The sequence below is a fragment of the Podarcis liolepis genome, assembly GCF_965112155.1.
Source record: "Podarcis liolepis genome assembly, chromosome: 8".
NCBI classification, from domain to species: domain Eukaryota; kingdom Metazoa; phylum Chordata; class Lepidosauria; order Squamata; family Lacertidae; genus Podarcis; species Podarcis liolepis.
In genome coordinates, this window is record NC_139560.1 from 20,166,942 (window position 1) to 20,189,160 (window position 22,219).

General features: G+C 44.1%; 1 protein-coding gene across 5 annotated transcripts in view; it reads left to right on the top strand.

Annotated features, from left to right (window-relative positions):
- SYBU (syntabulin) overlaps positions 1 to 22,219 on the top strand; it is a 44,454-nt gene that overhangs the window by 12,220 nt on the left and 10,015 nt on the right. For 3 of the 5 annotated variants that reach the window (XM_083516729.1, XM_083516730.1, XM_083516732.1), the window contains exons 3-4: positions 9,386 to 9,586; positions 19,330 to 19,432. In XM_083516729.1, coding sequence (XP_083372855.1) covers positions 9,386 to 9,586; positions 19,330 to 19,432 — 304 coding nt within the window. Of the gene's footprint in view, positions 1 to 1,911; positions 2,259 to 9,385; positions 9,587 to 19,329; positions 19,433 to 22,219 lie in introns of those variants that run through there. The other 2 variants (XM_083516731.1, XM_083516733.1) reach the window with 1 other exon arrangement.

Genomic DNA, 22,219 nt, shown 5'->3' on the forward strand with positions numbered 1-22,219 from the left:
ACTGCTAGGTTGGCAGGCGCTGGGACCGAACGACGGGAGCGCACCCCGCCACGGGATTCGAACCACCGACCATGCGATCAGCAAGTCCTAGGTGCTGAGGTTTTACCCACAGCGCCACCCGCGTCCCACTCACTTTTCCTTAGGATGTCCCTATTTTCATTGGGGAAATGTTGGAGGATATGGAGATATTCAACCCCCTGAGCCAAGCAGATAAGTGATTATACATCATGTTTGAAGCCACCCAGAGTCACTGGGGCAACCAGTCAGGTGGGAGAGGGTATAAAGGCGTTGTTGTTGTTGTTGAATAAGAGGTCCCCATTTTCATCAGAGAAATGTTGGAGGGTATGTTAGTGCCTTCACCAGACCGCAGTTCCAGGATTCTTCAGGGAAAGCCCTGAAAATTGCACTGGTATAATGCCAGTTTCAGTTTGTCGGAAGCGGTTTCATGTGCTTCCTTGCACATACAACCAGTGACAGAACTTAGGCTGGATCTAAACACATCAAAGAGGCATTTCTGTAGCGTTGTAAATTTAAACAGGGAAAACAGGTAGAGAAAAACAGGACTCCACATCGCCATCTGGTGACACAATGTTATATCGCATATACAACACACATAAATCACTTTTTCTTTACCAGTCTAGTTGAGCTCTTAGTCTTCATTCTCTTGTGCATATTCCATTTTCTTCCATGATCACGTTATCATAGCATTATAGAGCTGGAAGGGGGCCTGCAGTCCAGCTACTTCAGCTCCCTTTTGAAAGTCAATGTTTGGTATGTCTTGGCTGTGAGTGCTGGAAGACCTGTTCCCTGCCTTGCAAACCTTTTCCCACCTGGCATGGGAGGGTGGAGACCTGACTGACTCTAGCTAAAAAAAGCTGAGGCTGCTGAACAGACTCTCGGGCTAACACCCCCTTCGCCGCACTGCTTCAGGTAACTCTTGATTGCATATTTACTCCACCTTTTCCTCGAATGAACTCAATGCAGCTTCTTCCTCGAATTTATCCTCCCAGCACTTTCATGAGATAGATTAGGCTGAATGATAGGAGCTGGCTGAAGGTCATGCAATGAAGTTTATGGGGATTGGAATCTGATCAGTCATCCTCTCGCACTGCTTTGCACTAGCTCTATACATGCACATGGTCTGTGCATTGCAAGCAGATCCAGATCTGGATTGGGATGCTAGGTTTGGATCAGATGGAAGCTTCATATATGTTAAGAGAGTTTAACTACCAGGAGCAGTAGCCTTGAGCAGGTTACTTTCTGTCTCGGTTCCCCACCATTAAAATGACGGTCTAGTTTAGTGATGAATGCACTTTTCTCATTGCAATTCACTACTTATTGTTATACCATGCATTCTTATAACATAGTTTGAGGGCTGGCATCCATGAGCAGCTTCCAGGACCCTGACACTGCCCATATGGGCAAATGACCGTCTCTCTCTTTTTTCAGTCTTAAGTTCCGTTCACCACAAGAGTTTGTGATTATTTTTTTTTAAATTAATAAATTCTTATGGAAAGTCATCAGCATTTTGGTATGATTTTCACCTACTCTATATATTTTATATGCATTGTCACCTAATCATAGAGTTGTAAGGGACCACTGAGGATCATCTAGATCCTGCAATCTCTGCAAATCAGGAATGTGCAGCTGTCCCTTTCAAATCCGTAATCAGCGTGTGAGCCTTGAAACTTGCTTTTGGAGTTCCATTTGAGCCATCTTCATTGTCAACTCAACATCATGTCATCTGTAAGCATCATTTTTGGTGATTTGGGGAAGAATAGGGCCTGTTCTTAATTCCCAGGCAATTGAGGGTTTACTTATTTTTTATGTGCTTGTTCTGTGAAGGGATTAACATCCTGCCTGAGTTGTCAGCCAAGTTATAGCTGACGTCTGTTAGAAACTGTTTGTAGCAGACGGCCTTCTGAAAAAAGGCGGGGCAAACATTTTGTGCCATCCAAGATTAAGACTTGCCAAGTCATGAAAGCAGAAAGCTGACAGAATGAACCTTGCTTCTTCCTTCCTTTCTTTTTTTAATAACAAAAAATGCTATGTCCAAGTGAACAGAGGAGTAAGAGCCGGTGCTAACCAACTCGTGGTTTGATGGTACCACGAAGGCCCATCCTTCCCTTTTCCTCCTTTTCTTCTTCTGCGCAACGATAGTCATAGCCTTGGGGAAATGTTATCTCCGGTTACGAATGGACGACATGGAAATTTCCTCTCCGTTCCAGTCAGGACTCTGGCTGTGCCTTCACAATCTGGTAAATGCTTCTTACGCTGCTATGGAAGTGTCTGTAGATGTGTTGCTCTGCTATATTTTATTTTTACATTAAAATATATTTTATTTTTTAAAAGAAAGTGATTCCCCATCCTGTAAGGAATCTTGTCAAATTGCTGGACCTTGAGCAGAGTTGCTAAGTTGGCAGTGTGGAGATGCATGAGGTCTTCAGGATATTCCAGAGGTCAGCCCACTGTCCTTCTAGTGATTGATCTGGCAGTGAGATGATTTATGACAAGGCAATGGAGGTAGGCAAAGAAAATGCATAGTCCACGGTCAGAGGTTAGGTAGTCATAAAAGGTCTGGAGGGGCACCAGGTTGAAGAAGGCTGATTTATATATGCAGGAATGTAAGCTGTGTCCTACATCAAGGAATGACTTTGCCTCTTGTGATGGGCAGTGCACTGCTGCTATTTTGGGTGACGGCGAAAATTTTGATCCTGCAAAAGATCTTGAGTTCAAATGTACATCTGATACATTTATATGCATTGCTGGGGGGTGGGGAGGTGGAAATGTCTCTGTCAGAATGAGCTGGGTCCTGCAACTGTCCAGATGTACCGTATATTTTCCATGTGGCTGCTTTGTGGGGAGGGGGGTATATTAGGTATATCGTTTATTTAGAAATAACAGAAGGGTCATAGGAAAGAGGATTGCATGCAACAAATCCTTTCATTGTCTGCAGCTGAATTCAAAAGCCTGGCTTAGTTATTGGTATGTCTAAAGGTCATTAATGTTGATAGGAGCCAAGAGGAGGAATTGTTGTCTGTGCCAAGTTCAGTTTGTTCCCATGATAAGCAGCCTGATGTCCGTGAAAGCTGGAGAGCTTAAGCAATTTCAGTTAAAGTGGAGGAGTTGTGAGGCTGAATGTAGCTTCCAGGGCTGGAGCCATGTTTGAGAGGGCGCAGGAGAAAATGCCGCAGTTTCCCCCTTCTCTGTTGGTAGAACATGGTGAGTTTACCAGCCAGTAGGAGGAGGTAGCAGCAGACTGCACTGATCCAAGCAGTGATGGGTCAATGCAGCCCACCAGTTTGAATTTCCCAGAATGCCCTGGGCTGCTGCTATGTTGAAGGCTTTGTAGAAAATTAAAATGGCAGCTTAGACCCATGGTCCTGCTTGGTGTCTAAGCTGGGGGGGAAGAATTAGAAAGGGACACTGTGAAGATATCGGTGGTGTTCCCTAGCAGGGCTTGGAAGCCCTGGCAGCTTCCCAAGGGATTTGGGAAGCTTTGTGAAATGTATGTAGACATTATAATGTTGTAGAATTGAATCCCCTTGTGAATTTTTTATATATAAAAATATATAATTTTATATATAAAAATATATAATATGTTCCAGTAACAAGAAGCCGAAAGCACCAGCCTGAAGATGACGAGTGAGACCTCGTCGAAACGTCGCCTAGACACCCCAACTCTTACACGGGAAGACACCCGAAGACACCAAAACCTGCATTCCTGTACCCGTGAAAATCTACGAAAGCATATATATATATTTGTACATGGAACACTTTGAAACCAATGCTTTAGACAAGTCAGAACACAAACCCAAACTTTGGCTCAGATATGTTGACGACACCTTTGTAATTTGGCCACACGGGAAAGAAAAACTAGATAGCTTCCTCACACATCTCAACAGCCTACACCCCAAAATACAATTCACTATGGAAATAGAAGCCAACAACCAACTTCCCTTCCTTGACGTCCTAATCTACAAAAAACCTGATGGCTCCTTAGGACACACTATCTACCGGAAAAAAACACACACCAACCGCTACTTACATGCACAATCACACCACCACCCTGCACAAATAAACTCCGTAGCCAAGACTCTCATCTCTAGAACCAAACGCCTGGCTGACAAAGACCACTTGACAACTGAGTTACAGAATCTCTCAAATGTGTTAATCGCCAATGGATACCAGCAAAACAGGGTTACGAAGCTAATCCAAAAAGAAACACCCCCCAAAAACCAAGACACAGAAGAAAACAATGGCATGGCCCTCCTTCCTTATATCAAGGGCACTACAGATAAAATTAGCAAAATCCTCCATAAACACAATATCAAAACAGCCTTTTGCACCAACCAAAAAATAGCCAATATCCTCAGAAACCCCAAAGATAAAATCCAGTTGGAAAACCAAGGGGTCTATGAAATACCCTGCAAAGTCTGCCCAGCCACGTACATTGGACAAACAAACAGACGAATAAATGCACGTATCGCAGAACACAAGAATGCCGTCAAAAAAGAAGAAAAAACCTCCTCTCTTTTCCAACACATGAAAGAAACAGGACACGAAATTAATTTTGCAGATTCCAAATTGCTCTTTAACATGGAACATCACCACAAGAGAATAATCATGGAAGCCATCGAGATAGAGAAACACCCTCACAACATGAACAAGCGTGACGACACGTCCCGCCTGCCAGACATCTGGAAATTAGCCCTCCCCACAAAAACCGACACCAGAACCAGAGGCACACAGAACGCCATCTCCAATCAACCACACCAGACCCAAACCCAGACCCTCTCCACAGATAAATTACAGACACCATCCAGTAGCCAAACCATAGTGGCACCTCCGGATGCTGCACCCCCCTGCAATCCCTACACAGATCTGGCTGGCACAGGGCACAAAACCACAGCTCGCCCCTATACACGAAGCCAAGCCAGAGCACAACTAAGTGCAGTACAGCCATCTTCTCAGAAAAACTCTTCACAAGCTCAAGAGGTCAAGACACGAAAGCTTTAGCAACTAATCCACACCTAATGACCCTCCTAAGTGGTACTCAGAATATCACTCAAGAAATCACTCAAGATATCCCTCAAGTAATTAAGGAACAAAAGAAGAAAAGGCACACTAACCTGGGAACTTCCTCTCTGCCCAGAACGTTGGAGGCTATACACCACACCCCCTCAACAGTATTTATAGGAACTCAAACACTGAGATCCTGCTCTGTTCCAGTAACAAGAAGCCGAAAGCACCAGCCTGAAGATGACGAGTGAGACCTCGTCGAAACGTCGCCTAGACACCCCAACTCTTACACGGGAAGACACCCGAAGACACCAAAACCTGCATATATATATATATATATATATGAGTTCGGGATTTTTACATACATTATATTATCTCCTTCCAATTTTTTAATTTCCTGTACAATTTTTTCCTTTCCCTCCCTCCCCACCCCCTCCCCATATCCATTGGAAGGGTTCAAACAATTAGCCTCAGCCATGGGCATAGCGTCTTTAGTTTCCACCAAATGTATTTTGTTTCTATCCATTGAAGATAGGGGTTCCATTTGTTCCTTATTGTGGTGGACTTGACCTTCCACATTGTTTCCTGTGACATGACTGCAACAATGGCCGACTGAATAAATTCAAACGAATTCCATGCCTCTACTGTCCATTTTTCTCTATCTTTCCAACCTAAAGCTATTGTTGCCTTTCCTGCTAAAATCATAGCTTTGAAGGTAAGCTGGTCACCTTTCTCTATAGCCGTGTTTCCAAGTATACCCATAGTCATGAAATCAAAGTCTATTGAAAGCTTCACTAATAAATTAATAACCTTTAGGATTTTATTCCAGAATTCCTTTACCTCTGGGCATTCCCAGTACATATGGGAAAACCATCCCTTGGCTATCCCCTTGTGACACTACATATTTCTGACTATAAACTATGCAGTGATTTAAGTTTGGGAGAATGTATCCCCTGTGGGATGTGATACATAAGTAGTAGTCAAGTACAACATTCCCATCTGCAATATGGGGACAATAAGGATTGCAACACGGTACTGTTGAAACTCTGAATAGGCTAAGTGTGGATCTACCGGGGGGGGGGGGGAGAGACACTATAAATAGGTCAGAAATTAAATCATTATAACCAAAGAAAATCGCTATGTAAAATCTCAATGAGGTTTTTTTTTGCTCTCCAGCGCCATCTGGTGTTGCATGTTTATAATGCATTCAAAGCACTGGTTTTTGACTAATGTAGCTGAGTCCTAAATGTGTTATATGAAGTTTTATTTTTTATTAGTCATGATGAAATATTATGAAGTATCATGAATTATTATGAATTAGTAGTATTAGTAGTATTATCCAAACAATAAGGATTGCAACAAGGTACTACTGAAACTCTCAATGAGTTATATGAAGTAGTATTATTATTAGGACAGGTGGCACTTGATTCCTGCATTGCATGGGGTTGGAGATACTTTGCACATGCTTTATATAATATTGTTCCTTGAAAAAGAGGGATATGAAATTGGCGGCCAGTGTTCAGTGCTTTGACCAGATTGTCAGGAAGCACTTCTAGACTGAATATGAATATAGTCTGCATTGACTCCTGCAGATTATCTTTCGAAGATCTTCTGCCCTCCCCACTGGAACAAAGAATCCCAGTCCCTCCTATGAAAAAGAAACCTGGAAAACTGCTGTAGGTCTTGAAGGCTTTCCCTTTTGCTAATGAAATATGATTCCCTGTAACGCAGCAGCTTGTTGCCAACACCTGCTCTGTTTACTTTGACCAGGCTGTCAGCAAATGCATCTCGCTTACAGCTCTCCTAAGCCATTTCCAAACTTCGCAGGTTTCCTAAACTTGGTTGCACACCAGGGAAGCTTGTGCTTTAAAAACAAAGCAAAACAAAACTTGGCTAGTGTTTTGGAGACATAGAGAAATCGATGTGCATTCCACTCTTTTTGGCATTTTCCCAAACTACTTCTGGGAACGACTTGCCTTTTAAAATAATTGGATGAAGATGGACCATAGTAGAAACTTGCCCCTTAGGCCAGAGGTGGGGAACCTCAGGCACCAGGCCAAACCTGGTCCTCCAGGGCTGTCTTATCCGGCCCCGGAGGCTCAGAATGTAGGTATTGCACAACAATCCCTTTAACAGAACTGGGAGGACCCTGTATTAATAAAGGAACATATCTGTGGTGTTCGATATCCCTTGTGAAGAATTGTGGGATGATACCAATTTAAATGGAGGCATTGACCAGATCTGATTCTAGTCTTCTAGCCGCCTTCAGTTTGTAAACCAAATTCTCTCTCCCATGTCCCATTAAGATCAGAACTCCACCCGAATTCATTCTCCAATAGCAATTTCTATATTGCTGATTCTTACCCTTTGGAGATGTCTCCTTCCCCAGTCACTGTTTTCTCAAATTGTACCAGTTGCCTTGTGCCATCATCAGCTTTTCTAGGCAGAGAGAAATACTGGCTTGATTGGAAAATATGAATGGGAGAATGTGAATGATGCATTAGAGGAATCATTCCCTATATTAGGAAAGTGTCCTCCTTCCGGCAACTCTTGCAGCCAAGCTGGTGCCAAACATATTGCTCTGCTTTCCTTTGGACCACGTCAGCAAGAGCAAGACTTGTCTTGTTGTCTGGGAAGCCCTGGACCTCCATACACACTGCCCAGGCTTGCAACCCAAGGGAGGCCACTTTGGTGCTGCTAACACAGCGATTTGGCTTTACCCCAGAGGCACACTCCATTGCCTCTTGAGAGATACGGGTGCCGACAACAACATCATATCCAGATTTGGGGATCCAGGGTGCCTAACCGGAGGTGGTGCAGCAGAAAGGTATCAGGGATGGGCAGAAAAGCTCTTTGCACCATCCCCACAATAAACGGGTGGAAACTGAGAGGTGCGCATGCTGCTCTGATGCTGTCAGAGAAGAGGAAGAGGAGGAGGAGGAGGAGGAGGAGGAGAAGAAGAAGAAGAAGAAGAAGAAGAAGAAGAAGAAGAAGAAGAAGAAGAAATTTATTATTTATACCACGCCCATCTGGCTGGGTTTCTCCAGCCACTCTGGGCGGCTTCTACCAGAATATTAAAATACAGTAATGCATCAAACATTAAAAGCTTCCCTAAAGAGGGCTGCCTTCAGATATCTTCTAAAAGTCTGGTAGTTGTTCTCTTTGACATCTGGTGGGAGGGCGTTCCACAGGGCGGATGCCACTACTGAGAAGGCCCTCTGCCTGGTTCCCTGTAACTTGGCTTCTCGCAGAGAGGGAACCGCCAGAAGGCTCTCGGCGCTGGATCTCAGTGTCTGGGTAGAACAATGGGGGTGGAGATGCTCCTTCAGGTATACTGGACCTGGAATCTCCCCAGCAGCTGAGAGTAACAAGCTGCTTGGAGGATTGACCAAGTCAGTTTGATGCCCGAGGAAAAGGACAAGATAGACACCTCCTTTCCGCTTACAGAATCCCACCAGGCAGGCAACTGAATCTTACTTCTCAAATGGCAATCGGAAATGGTAGAATAGGAATCACATGGGGAATGATGGAGGGCCCCACCCTCAGCACCTGCTGTTTGGGGCTGCTGCCAAAAGGGAGGGCTGTCCTCGGAATGACAGCCCCACCCCCAGTCACCTGCTTATTTGAGAGGCTGACGCTTTTCCCCTTCCAGGCTGAGGTGCAGACACGTGGCACAGACACATCCCTCAAAACAGATTCTTTCCCTTTCCAAAATCCTGTCACTGGGTGAGGGATTGCTACAGAGGCATTGCCACTGAAAGGAATGATGATTGGGGGCAGGAGAACAGAGGCATGTGTCACGAGGTGTGTGTCCCCTCCCCCAAAAGCCAAATCTACACTCCTAATAATATGCTCTTGGAGATTAAGGAGGCTTGCTCCCTAGCCTATTCAGTGACAATTCTCCTTTTTCACTCTCTTCTTATTCCCTCCCTGTTACAAGGCAGAGGCTTTTTTTGTGTCCCTGAACCAGATACCGCTCTTGTTGTAAATAAAAGCTGTATATGAATCCACAGTTCAGCAGGTCTCCTTTGACATCACCAGGAAGCAGCAGGTTAAGGAATTCATGGTGGCTTTTTTCTTTCACGGTCCTTAGACGTCCAAGGAACCAGCTGCTGTCCCGAAATTATGCCCCCTCCACGTTTTTCAATACAGGCACAGAATTTCCCCCACAGAAAGCAAATGTCTTCTCTATCTAGCTATTGGAGGATTTACACACATGCTTCGTTGGCTGTGCGATATACTTAACAGATAGTAATAATAATTAAAAGAGAACAGTTCTCCATCATCTGTTTTCAGTCGGACGAAGGATCTCTCCTGCGTCGCATTTTGGTTTTATTTTTTGCTTTTGCTCTCCTGTTTGCAGATGACACAGGTTGCCCCAGCAGCCAGTCCGTCTCTCCAGTTAAGACTCCTCCTGATGCTGGAAACAGTCCAGTTGGTTTTTGTACAGGCAATGATGGAGGAGACTACACAAGGAAGAAATTTAATTCGGGAACAATGGGGGATGGAACTCAACAGCCGGCTCGATATAAGAAGGAAACAAAGACAAGCTTCATAAAGCCAGGTAAGATCACTTTTGGGTCTCTGGATTTGTGAGTGGCACTTTTGCTTTGTCTCATGACAGGTGATGGTCAGAATGTTTCTAAAATTGCATGCAATACCCACTGCTTGTAAATCAGACACTTTGCCTACATTTACATAGCTATGTGGATTGCTAGATCTTCGCAATTGTTTAGATGCAATGATGCAAAATACTACGAAGTGTTGTTTTTAAAAAACAAACAGAAAATTACAGACGAACAAAAAGGTGACAGGGTCTTCCTATGGGGCCTGGTGCAGTAGCTAGAAGATCAGGAATCATTTGAACACTTTGATTGATATACAAACTTCATTTGAAGCCTTCTAGGAACTGCCTGGGTTTTTTGTCATTTTGTTGTCATTGTCTCATCATTTGGGGGTGTTTTGCTGCTAGGATGAAAAGATCTTTTCTTTCTGCTTTGAAATGTATGATACTAGCTGACAAATGGTCACATTGTTTGGTTTTTCTCATCTGTCTATTAGTTAATTGCCTTGGATCTCTCCCAAATTTTGTATTTTGGTGTTGGTTGGGCTTTGGCCGGCCTTGTTTCAGCTAAGATCACTAATCTCAGTAGAAAATTTAATGAAAAAAGACAGCTTCAGCTCGTTATTATCACTGTTCTCATTACGATTGTTTAAATTTATATACCACCCTTTGTCATAAGACCACAGGCCAGTTTACGACACCGAACACAAATGTCAAAATGTAACATAATATCTATATAATATAAAAACTGAAGCAGTCAATTATAGTCAGAAATACGTAACAGAATGCAGATTCTAATAAAAGACAGATTCCCATAGCAGCAAAGGCATAAAAAATAAGCCGCGAGAAAATCAGCTGCAGGGTATATGAAATACCCCCCAAACCAAAGTGTACAAATATACAAAATTTTCTCTCTATCCAAGGTTTAATCCTGGCTCCCACAGAAAATGACAAAGCCTTCCAGGTCTCACCTGTGATCTTTTCTTCCATCTCCCAGTCTCTCACTCTAGGAATTATTCATGGGTGCATACTGTTCTATATTTGATGTTAACTTTCTGCAAGTGCAGGGGAGATAGACAGAAATGTGTTATTGTGCATGCGTCCCAGTTTGGCTGTATCATGTACAGTACGTTCCACGTTTCTGAACTGGGCTGGGGGCTGGGAATCCTCCTGGAACCGTTCCTAAGTCTGGATGCCAGACGTTTCTTCGCTATATTGTGTGGCTGTAAACCACCTGTGATGAATAAAGTCAGTGCAGTAGCAAAACAAGCACCCTTTTAAGCGTCAAGAATGCTTCTCGTAGAAATTGTTTTCCCCCTTTTATTTTAAAAAAGTTAAGCTGCTGCTCTGCTAAAAGCATCCAAAGCAGCTAACAAAACACATGCTAACAATGATGCAAAAGCAAACATAATGCTAAAACTCAGGGGGGTTTTAATTTTTTTAAAAATGGCAACCTATAAATACTAACTAGCAGAAGCAAAAATATGAAGTGGTTCCAGATGCACTTCAAAAAATGAAGACTTCCAGAAAAAGGAGCTCTTTGCCTGCGTTCTAAAAGGAACAGCGGCAGAGCTAGTGTCCCAGGGGTGGGGCGGTGATGTCACACACCCCAGGGATGACACCCAGGGCGGACCGTACCTACCGCACCCCCTGCCTCCTCCAGTGAAAAGGAAAGTCCCTTAGTGAGGGAAATAAGCAGCTTTGCTGCTGCTGTAAATAAGGCTTCTTCCATGTCTTCAGCTTGCTATACTTCAAACGCTTTTGTCAGGCAGGTAGGTCCATATGAGAGCTGGCAGCTGTCCTGTGCACAAGGCTTTCTCCCCTTTTCCTCTGCCTGCCTGTTCCTCCCCAAATCTGCTCTGAAACTTCCTTGCACTGATCAGCAGTGGAGCAAGCCAATCAAGAGCTTGTAACCTGTGCCCAGGGGTGGGGCCAGCCGACCATGGGGGCGGGGCAAGCTGGGGCAGGATGCTCTGTGGGGCCTTGGAGGAGTCTGCCTGCCTCCTCCCCCTCAGCCACCCTACAGCTGAGGGGGAGGCGGCGGGCAGACCGTTTGGGGCAGCGCAGAGCCTGCGGGCACCCAAGCCACCATGTCACTCCTGGGAGAAACACATGGTTCAGGCGTGCTGCAGGCCCTGCGGTGAGTGCCACCCAGCATTTTGTCACCTCCATCAGTGGTGACACCCCAGGCGACCCGCCCCCACCGCACCCCCCTTCCTCCACCCCTGGCGCTGATGGGACCCTGACTTAGCACTACACCAGATGCCTGGATCCTATGTTCAATGGCTTTTCTTCTTGGTTTCACACTATTCAGCGCAAAGTCAACCAATGTGTGATTAAGCTAGGATTACTTGAGATTTACAGCACAATTCTATCCCTGTCTGCAGGAAAATTAGTCCCATTCAGCTCAGTTGCATTGCATTGCATCACAGCCTTCTCCCTCTTTGGGGAAACTCTAGGTGTTGCTGAACTACAACTCCCATCAGCCCCAGGAAACGTGGCTAATGGCTTGGGATGATGGGAGTTGCAGTTCAGCAATATCTGGAGGGCCAAAGGTTCCCCACATCTAATTTATGAGGATTTGGACTTTGATGTGTGTGTTTTGAGACATGGTTTGGTACTGCAGCTCCATGGGCCTCTCCAAACAGAATGAAAAGATTATGAGAAAGTTGACCAATCACTTTAAAGCACACTGATTGGCATTTAATGCTTTCCTGTTTAAGAGACACGGACATGACTTTGCAGGAAGAGCTTGTGATCTGTAGGAAGTCACGCAAAGCATGATACTTCACATTCATCCAAAAGTATAATATTTTGTTCTTGGAGGGAAACATGCTTGGCAAAGTGTTTTATAAAAATGACATTTGTAATGTTTTGCTTGGATCGCTGCTCTTTGTTCTCACTTTGCTGCAAAGATCAGCAAATTGGGGGGAATAATGTGTTTGCTGTTCGGACACAGATACAGAATGTGCTAAGTTGAATAGTGCCTTTGTCATGGGCATGGTTGAGTGGCTTTTGGGATAACAGTTATGCATTGACCTATTGTCAAAGTGAAAATGCTGCTTAGTCCATTCTTACTGGAGATTAGATTTTGAAGATAGGGTTATGCTGTTGCACCACTGATACTGAGAAAGTTGTGCTTTTTTGAGAGGTTGTGTGTGTGTGTGTGTGTGTGTGTGTGTGTGTGTGTTTTCCACTTCATTTGTTCTTGAGCAGAAAAAAATGTTGGCCCTGCTTTCATTTCCATGGAAAAGGGGGTGGATGATCTTACCAGTTACTTCTGTTGCCACTTATTTTATAGCAACTGTCTTTGCTCTTCTGCAGAAGGAAAATTTGGGAGAAGGCACATTTATATCTATGTGTGTCTTGTTGTTTGCTGTCATTTGCTCTGGCTCACTTAATTTCATCCTACAAGTCCAGTTCTATTTGTTCATACACGACACTGAACACAGGGACAAGGTATCTCTTCATATGTACAAATGCTTGTGTAAAACAATATACACTTGTTTGTTTATTTATTTGTACAGCTCAGCTGTTCTGTACAGAGGTATGCAGGCTGTACATTCACAGAACTTTAAATGTGAATAGCTGTACAAGTGAACCGCTTGATGGTTTGTCTACAAAGGTGCACAAGATTGTCCACACATTCAAGGTGAAATGTGAATACTCCTTGTTTCAATTCAAGAACACCACTTTTTTCAGTTCTGCCTTTTGGCTGTTGCCTCCAGGATGCTAGTGTGATGCTTAACAGCTTGTCTTCTCTTTCCCCAACAGAAGTTGGGCTCCGAATATACACATGTGGCAATACTTGACAGGATTGGTACTAGGGTGGCCATGTGGCCTAATTTACAGAGGAGAGTCCTCTACCTGAAGGGTTATCTGGTCCACCTCTGATATAGAACCAGAAGAATGTGCCTATCAATGCTAAGCACCTTGACAGCACACTGAGCAGGCACATCACCCACCTGCCTTCAGTCTTTCCCCCAATGGAGAGATGAATTGCATTTCTATTTAAATTACAGGCATGGTTTCTATTTTTTTCTGTTAAATAATTTTTATTAATATTCAGTTACAAAAATCCAATATGTACCATATTATATCAATACTAAATGGCAATACCAATTCAGATGCAAATCAATTACATAGCCAATTATAAATTTTGTGTAGCTTCCCATGTGCTGCACTTCAAGGTCTGATTCCCTTTAATTCTGCCTCCAGACTATTGCTCAAACCAAATACAATCCATTCTTGATAAAATCCCTTATACCATAGACACAATTCCTAGAGTTGCATCTATATACCATGCAGCTGCATCTTTCTGGGTGTGGGCCAGAGCTTTGCGTGAATAATGCCCCAGACTCAATCCCTAGCATCTCCAAGTAGGACTGGGGGGGGGGGACCCTGTCTGACACCCTGGGAGATACTGATCTGGATAGAGCAAAGGTCAGACTCAATATAAGGCAGCGCCTTGTGTACCTACGTAGATATGAATTAGCATGTGCAAATTGCATGCAAATTTCTGTCCCTTTTTACTTCCCCTGCTTTTTTAACTGCTGATACGTAAGTGGCCACCCTGAGGGATATGTCTTGCTAGATGGAATGACATTGGCCCTAAAGGCAACAGAACAACCCCCAAGTGAAGAAGGACTCTTAAGATGAGATGGACAGATATTTAGAGCTATATGCATTTACTAACATCAGTTTGCCTCTTCCCAGTTACTGAATTTTGCAGAATGATGCTGCGTCTACCACCAGTTGCTCCTAACAAACAGCATTGCCTGGGTCCTTACACGCCGTGAGCCTTAAGGCAATGGTTTCCTGTTCAGTCCTTTGTTTTCCTTTGCACCTTCTTGAAATGGGTAGTGCCCCTTTTGGTAAGCCAGCCTGCACATCGCGATAATGTGCTGTGCAGATTCCCCAGAAAGAAGGAGATGCTGCTCATTTGCTGATAGGCTCCCCGTTCGTCTCAAGTCTGTTGCCATGGAGCTGGATAGCTTTGCTTACTTGACCTGCTAACTTGAGGAGTTATTAAAGGATCTGTCTCCATGGATACGCCTGCACGAAACTATACTCCACAGAAGGCATAAAATACACACATCTCTCTGCAAAATGTGCTCTTGTTTTTTTGTACAGTGGTATACTTTCACCTTTTTCTGAAAGCTTAAGTAAATACACCCCCTGAAATGTAAGCAATGAGATAGACACTGTTTCGGATATCTTCCATTTCGTGTTGAAGAAGCCACTGGTGAATATTAAAATACTGTGAAATGATGAGTCTAGAGATGTTGAAGCTGAAAGTTGCCTTTTGTGAGTGGGCGAATTGGGTTTGCCACCATATATATAAACGCCAGTTTCTGTGTTCTGTCTTTGAGACAATATAAAATGAGCAGAGAATGGGAATTAGGGTAGAGCTAAGCAGAGAGAGATGGTGGAATACCAATAGAGAGGCGATCAGGGATGTAGTGGCAAGTTGAGGATCAATTCATGGTAGCCATAGCCATGTCCCCTCTCAGCTACACCCCTTCTAAGATCTTGCAACCTAATGATACCATTATACCATAATAATAATAATTCGGATTGCCTTGCAACAGTTTCTCCATGCCTTTCAGTTAGATCTACTATTTTCTGTGCCTGCACATGGGCAATGATTTGGAGTGCTCTGATATCTTCTTTTGAAGTGACTTAAATTGACACAGAAGCACCCAGTGCTTCCAGTGCTTCTAAATACTGTACTTCTCTCTGGAGCACACAGTGGCTAAAAAGCTCCCCTTGGTTTGATGCCTCTGCTACAGAAATAGTCAAAGGTCTTCAACCACCTGCAATCCCAGACACTACTTCACTCTGTTCAGCTGCATTCAGTAGCATACATGCATACATACATGTATGTAAATTGCTTTGCAAAAAAAAAGTGTTTATTAGGAGCAATTAGCAGTGAAACGCTGATGAATGAGGACTTTAAAAATATTTGTGTGTTCAGACCCAGAGACCTCCCCCCTAAATAAAGACACATTTGACTCAAATTTTAGTTTTGGTTTTTGACAGAATTTAGGCCACAACTTTACTGATTACAGAAAAGTGAGTGGTTGCGTAGGCTCTGGTTAGACTAGTTCCCTACATCCTTGCAGGTAGTGCTTACCCAGAGCTCAGTCATAGGTCAGCCAAGAGTGAACACCTGAGGCAGATGAAAAACCTGGGAACAGACTCTGTTCACTCCCCAGGTGCTCCCCTGGACTCAGGCATGGGCACAAGCCCCTTTTGGGGGTTGACCAAACCAAGTTGAGTACCTGGATTCCTTTAACAGAATACCCTTCACATAGGGATGGCGAGACTGTTCTCCCATCCCTATCACATGAACCAGTGCCTATCCGCAACCTTAGAAGTTGTGACGAATTGCTATGTGGCAGGCGAAACCCAAATGGCTACAGCCAAGCAGTCAAGGGGGGTAAATTCCTGCCATGCCCCTGTCCCAACGACAGATGACACACAACGGCACAGCAAGGTCAATTGTAAAATGCCCTAAAATTAGGGAGAGGTGGGCAGGTGTTCCGATGCACAAGCCGAAAGAGGAAGTTCTGGGACACGTGCATGGATTTATATAGGTCGCTCAATCCATTTAGACTGCACCCCATTGGCCAGATTAAACCCAGCAATGAGGGACCTACCAATCAGGTGTTGTGGCTATCCAGTAGACCCACCCACAATCAGGAGGTCCGTCTCCAGGTCTCACCACAACACGTGCCCTCTTTTATGGAGGACACGACCTCTCAGGCAGACTGAATCTCTTTTAGAGAGGACACGATATATCACAAACTGATGTGGAAATGCAGAGAACTGAATTTAAGTTGGGGGGTATGTGGAACCGAGATTAAACCAAACCTGACAGATTCACTCATTCCTAGTTCCAAGTGCTCAGCTTGGAAAAAGAAAAAAATGGGACCAGATTATTTATTAACTTGTCGGCATACAGCCCAGCTACAAAAGTACTTGGCTTGAAATGGCTTGGAATAGCTCCTAAGTACATCTGTTATTGTTAAAATGTCCTTATATGCTTGCAGCAGCTGCCTACTTGAAACTGGCAAGAGAGGCCGTCGTTCAACAAAGTTGAAGGTAGCACACACCACCTCCAGTTGTGGTCCATAGAAGAGACCTGCTCAATTTCAACAGAGTGACAATTTCATGCAAAAACCTCTGTTCATAGTGTGTATCCCTAGCAGGGAGATTTGCCTGCCGTCCAATCTCTGTTGCAGTTCTTTGGAATTAGACATGAATGTGACACAGTCCCTGGGACAGCAATACTGTTTGGAAGTACAGCAACTTCCTCTTTCCCCTTCGCTTAGCTGTGATGACATTGAGCCAACAAAAATATGTAACCGGTGCCATAAGCACTCCACACAATCTGCCGTTTATTTTAGTAGGTGGAAAAGGTTGACCCGGAGCATGGTTTTACAGCTCATCTGTTTACTTCCATTTTTTCTCTCATCTCCTTTGCTGAACTCTCCTCCTTTTGGCCCCACAATGTATCTCCCCCCCCCACACACACACATTGTTGTAGAAGACACCTAGTCCATATTTAAAATGTCATAATATTTCTAAAGATAGAGAATTGAGGGGGACTAGAACTACTTCTTTTATCAGGTACATCAGAAATGGGGGGCCCTGTGTCCCTCTAGATGTTTTCAGACTCTATCTCCCAGCCAAAATGGCCTACAGCCAGAGATGAAGGTGTTTGTCATCTCAACAATATCTAGAGGGCAACAGGTTCCCCATCACTGAAGTACATCTTTATGCATGTTTAAAACCCTACCAAAGTAAGTGAGATTTAAAGCTCAAAACCCATACCCCTCAATTGTCCCGCTTTGAGTGGGACATCCCGGAATTACAGAAGTCTTCCAGCTTGTGACTGCATCCCGGGATGTCCTGTTTCAGCTCCCACAAGAGCACATCCTCCAAAGATGCCTGTTTGGGAGGGCCATTCTCTCGCGCAAGTCACCTGGCTTCCACAAGAGCACAGCCCCGAAAGACGCACACCCCGATTTTTCTCTGCAACATGTTGGAGGGTATGCAGATCCCATGTGCGGTGGCATGAAAATGGGAACACTGTGGGACTTTCTTACTTCTCAGCAATCATATAGGACAGGGCAATCCAGAAGTGAGAGGAGGAGGAAGAGCTAAAAGGCAGATTGACCCCCTTTTTATATATCCCTCTGGGTGTTTGTTTGTTTTAAACAGTTTCCCCCTTATTCATTCCAATGGGAGGGAATTAAACCTCACAGACTCCAGGGCTGGCCATTACTTTCCAGTGTTTATGTGTTGGGGGCTGGGGGAAGAGAAGGGCTTGGGATACTGCAGGCCCACAGCTTCTCTTGGCATGCCCTCAGAACATTTCCCCTTTGCCCTGTCCAATGTTGAGGCGCTGGTTGCAAACCTTCTTGCCACAGGGACGCGAACCCTTTTGCGAATGAGGGCTATGTTCACTTCCTGGGGCCAGATAATGGTGGTGGGTGGGGCCAGAGACAAACGTGGCTTGGGCAACGACTCTACCTTTCATACAGTAGACTAGTTTCTTCACTCTGACAGATCCCTCTCTATCCTAAAATGCAGGCCGGAGACTCCCTATCTCTGTTTTATAGCAGTGGCAGTGTTCCCAGTGTTCCTGTGACCCCAGGGCCATAGGATTGCTCTCCATGTGAATATAACTCTGAACTGGATTGCAGCTATGGCATATGCAGATAACAAGCCATCTAGCAGCATGTCTCAGGTGTTTTCTGAAACTGATCCAGCAAGACAGTTGGTTAGTGCTGCTCCTGCCGAAATGAATGGAATCTGCACCAACAAATTACTTCACACCTTGGAACATATTCAGCATCTTATTCCATCTTAGAATCATACAGTTGGAAGGGCCCGTGAGAGTGCAGGATTTTTTTTGCCTAGTATGAGGATCAGACCCACGACCCTGAGATTAAGAGTCTCATACCCCACCAAATGAGCTATGTTAATTGTATATTTTTTAAAAGAATGTTTCTTCCCGCTTTTGATTTTTTGTTCAATAAATGGCTCAAAGAAAGGAGGAAATATATGGGCTAGTAACCAGGGAAGATTGTTTAGAACCGGTGAGAGGTGTTCCACCAAGTGGTCCTGCCCAGAAATATGCAGCTGTATTTTGAGCTAGTCGGAGTTTCTGTACAGTCTTCAGAGGCAGACCCCATGTACACTGCACTTCAGTAATCTAACAACAAGGTTTACCAAAGCTCTAGTTGGTGTGCAGGCCTCAGATGGTAAAAGGCCCTCATCCTGCCTTGGAAGATGAATTTTGATATTTCTTCTTGTGTACTTTTGTTTCTTATTGGTCTTATGTGTTTTAAACTTGTATTTGTAAACCACTGTGGACTTTTTTTTGGAGAAGTGGTATACTTCAAATAATAAAGGAAATGAATGCTAGAGTCAGCCTATACTTATTGTAGACCTGGTGGAAAAGTAGATCTCGGCTGTTTCAAAACGTCTATATTGTAAAAGCCAAGCTTTTAAAAAAATTCCAGAATAACGTTTGCATCCTTTTTCTTGGCTTGTCAGTTTTGAGGAAATGTGAAGAAGCTGAAACGGATCCACCCTTAACATTTTGCAAAAGTGCAGGCTTGGTTTCCAAATTCCAGTGGGAGAGGCAAGGAAGGATGGCAGTGATTCACCACATCAAGTCTTGAGCTACGGTTTCCATCAGACATTTACTCTTCCCTTTCCTTTTCCAGGAAGCGAAGCTGATTTTAGCTCCTCAAGCAGTACAGGCAGCATCTCAGCTCCTGAAGTCCACATGTCTGCTGCTGGAAGCAAGAGGTCATCCTTTTCTCGCAAGTACGCAACAGCATCTTTGCCCAACTCCCAGCCTGTGAATGTAGCTTCTGTTGAAGATCGGCTTGTTTTGATTTGGGTGTCGAGGATAGAAGTTGGAGGTGGAGGTTGACCAGGAGCCCTCCCCCAATTCATTTCTGTCTCCTCATGTGTTTGCAGATGTGTTTTGTGGTACAAACCAGAATCTGACATCTAGGTGAGGGCTGATATCTAATGCAGAGATATTGCTTCCAGGGGTGCCCAAACTTTTTTCAAAGAGGGCCAGATTTGATGGAATAAACATGTGTGAGGGCCGACCAAAGTTGAAATTGTTGAGCTTTTTTTAGGATTTTACCCCAGGAGATAGACTGCCACAGGGGCTGGATTAGGCCCCCAAAATGGACTTTGGACATGCCTAGCTTAATACCATCGTGTCTAAGCAGTGCACAACAAGGCTACAAACAAGATAAAATCTGTTTACATCAATCATAAAATGTGGGGAATCAGCACCTGTTGAATGTTGCTCAGCAGCAGAGAACTGGCTAAAGGACATGGATGAGGAGAGAAGATACCTCTAAATTTAATGGCAAATCATAAAAGGCAGAAGTCATTTAAAAACAGCAGTGGAACTTAGCATCATATTTGGTTGGGTAGAATTGTTTTCTGCTCCTGTCTAAAAGACAATAAGGAGGCAGCCAGGCAAATCTCTACATGAGGGATAGGCAACTATCTAGATGTTGTGGAACTTTAACTCTAGTTACGAGCTCCAGCCAGAATGGGCCAGTGGTCGGGAATGATGGGAGCTAGAGGATTCCAGGTTCCCCATACCTGATCTAAATGTTTTAAGTATGCCACAAAAGAGGCTGTTCCTCAGTATTCAACACATTCCATTTTGCAAGCCAGCAAAGCAAAATGCACACAATTAGGATTCAAAACCAGGGAAGCAGCTGGACGTATAGTCTCTTAACTGTACCCTGTCAAAGCAATTAACCTTCGTCCTCTCTGGTCAGCACACATTTTTGGCAGTAATGTTTTGCCAGTGCAGCATGGGCTTTGCAGTCGGTTGAAAAGTTGTGACACTGGTGTAATACCTCTGTTGTTGCATACTAAAGGCTACAGGAGCCTCTGATGATTGGCTGAACTTGCCTTGTGTCACAGAGCAGGGAGAAGCGACTCTGGCAGAGTCAGAGGGTCAGGCCATCTGGAAAGAGCTAGAGGAGGACTAGGAGAAAGAAGAAGGAAGGTCCTAGGGATACAGAGGCCCTGGATGGCATTGGAGGAGGGAGTTCATACTTAAACGAGAAGATACAAGATTTGGAAAAGCAGTAGCAACAGAGTGGATGGGCACTGCAGCTTCTTTTGCAGCAGTACTGCTTTATGGCAGACTTCACTTAGGGCAATTTACTACATTCTGCAGTGCGCAGTCTCCATGTGTGTATTGTGAGATCATGATCTAGTAAGTAGGGTTGGGCAATATCTGATTTCAACTTTGTGATATATCACCAGCTAAACATTGCAATATACTGATATATTACGATGTCTGAAATAAGGATGGAGTACTGTAGAGGCATTTGCTGGCTGCAGAGTTTTCCCCACATTGTGATTTTTGCATAGCACATTCACAATATATTGCCAAGTCAAAAATGATGAAACCAATATCATGATATAGACTTGAAACTGATTTTGGATGATATATTACCCAGCCCTAACACACATCATGATTCGCGATATATTGCCAGGTCAAAAACTATGAAACTGATATTATATGAACTTCCAACCGGTCTTGGACAATATATCAATACATCGCCCAACCTTTGTTGTTTAGTCGTTTAGTCGTGTTCGACTCTTCGTGACCCCATGGACCAGAGCACACCAGGCACGCCTGTCTTCCCCTGCCTCCTGCAGTTTGGCCCAACTCATGTTTGTAGCTTCGAGAACACCGTCCAACCATCTTGTCCTCTGTCGTCCCCTTCTCCTTGTGCCCTCCATCTTTCCCAACATCAGGGTCTTTTCCAGGGAGTCTTCTCTTCTCATGAGGTGGCCAAAGTATTGGAGCCTCAGCTTCAGAATCTGTCCTTCCAGTGAGCACTCAGGGCTGATTTCCTTAAGAATGGATAGGTTTGATCTTCTTGCAGTCCATGGGACTCTCAAGAGTCTCCTCCATGTCCATAATTCAAAAGCATCAATTCTTTGGTGATCAGCTTTCTTTATGGTCCAGCTCTCACTTCCATACATCACTACTGGGAAAACCATGGCTTTAACTATACGGACCTTTGTTGGCAAGGTGATGTCTCTGCTTTTTAAGATGCTGATCGCCCAACCTTACCAGCAACCAACTCTTTCTTAAAAGCATGTACGTATGGTGTGTTTTTTATATATACCCCCACTATGGCAAAGCTGTGCAGAATATGACTTTTTCTAGTTCATTACAGAACATTCTCCTGGTTAATCACAGGAGCTCCTGAGAACAATTTGCTCTGCCCTGGCAATGCAACGAACATATGCTCAAAACATACAAGCTGCTATCCTTGCTTACAGCTATGAAAACAAGCCCCAGCAAGTCTTGGGCTTCCACATTTCTAGGGTTGCCATATTTCAAAAAGTAAAAACCAGGACACCCCGAAAGTCATTGAGCATTTTTTTTTTTACAAAAACGCCAAAACCCCCCGCAATTTTTCGATTGACTTACCTAAGATCCACCTGGACTGTGGTTCATCTTAACTATGGTTAGTTGAAACAAGTGGACTTCATAGACTATGGTCTGAAGTTGGCTCATTTCTACTAACTATAGTTAGGATTATTCTCGTGCCA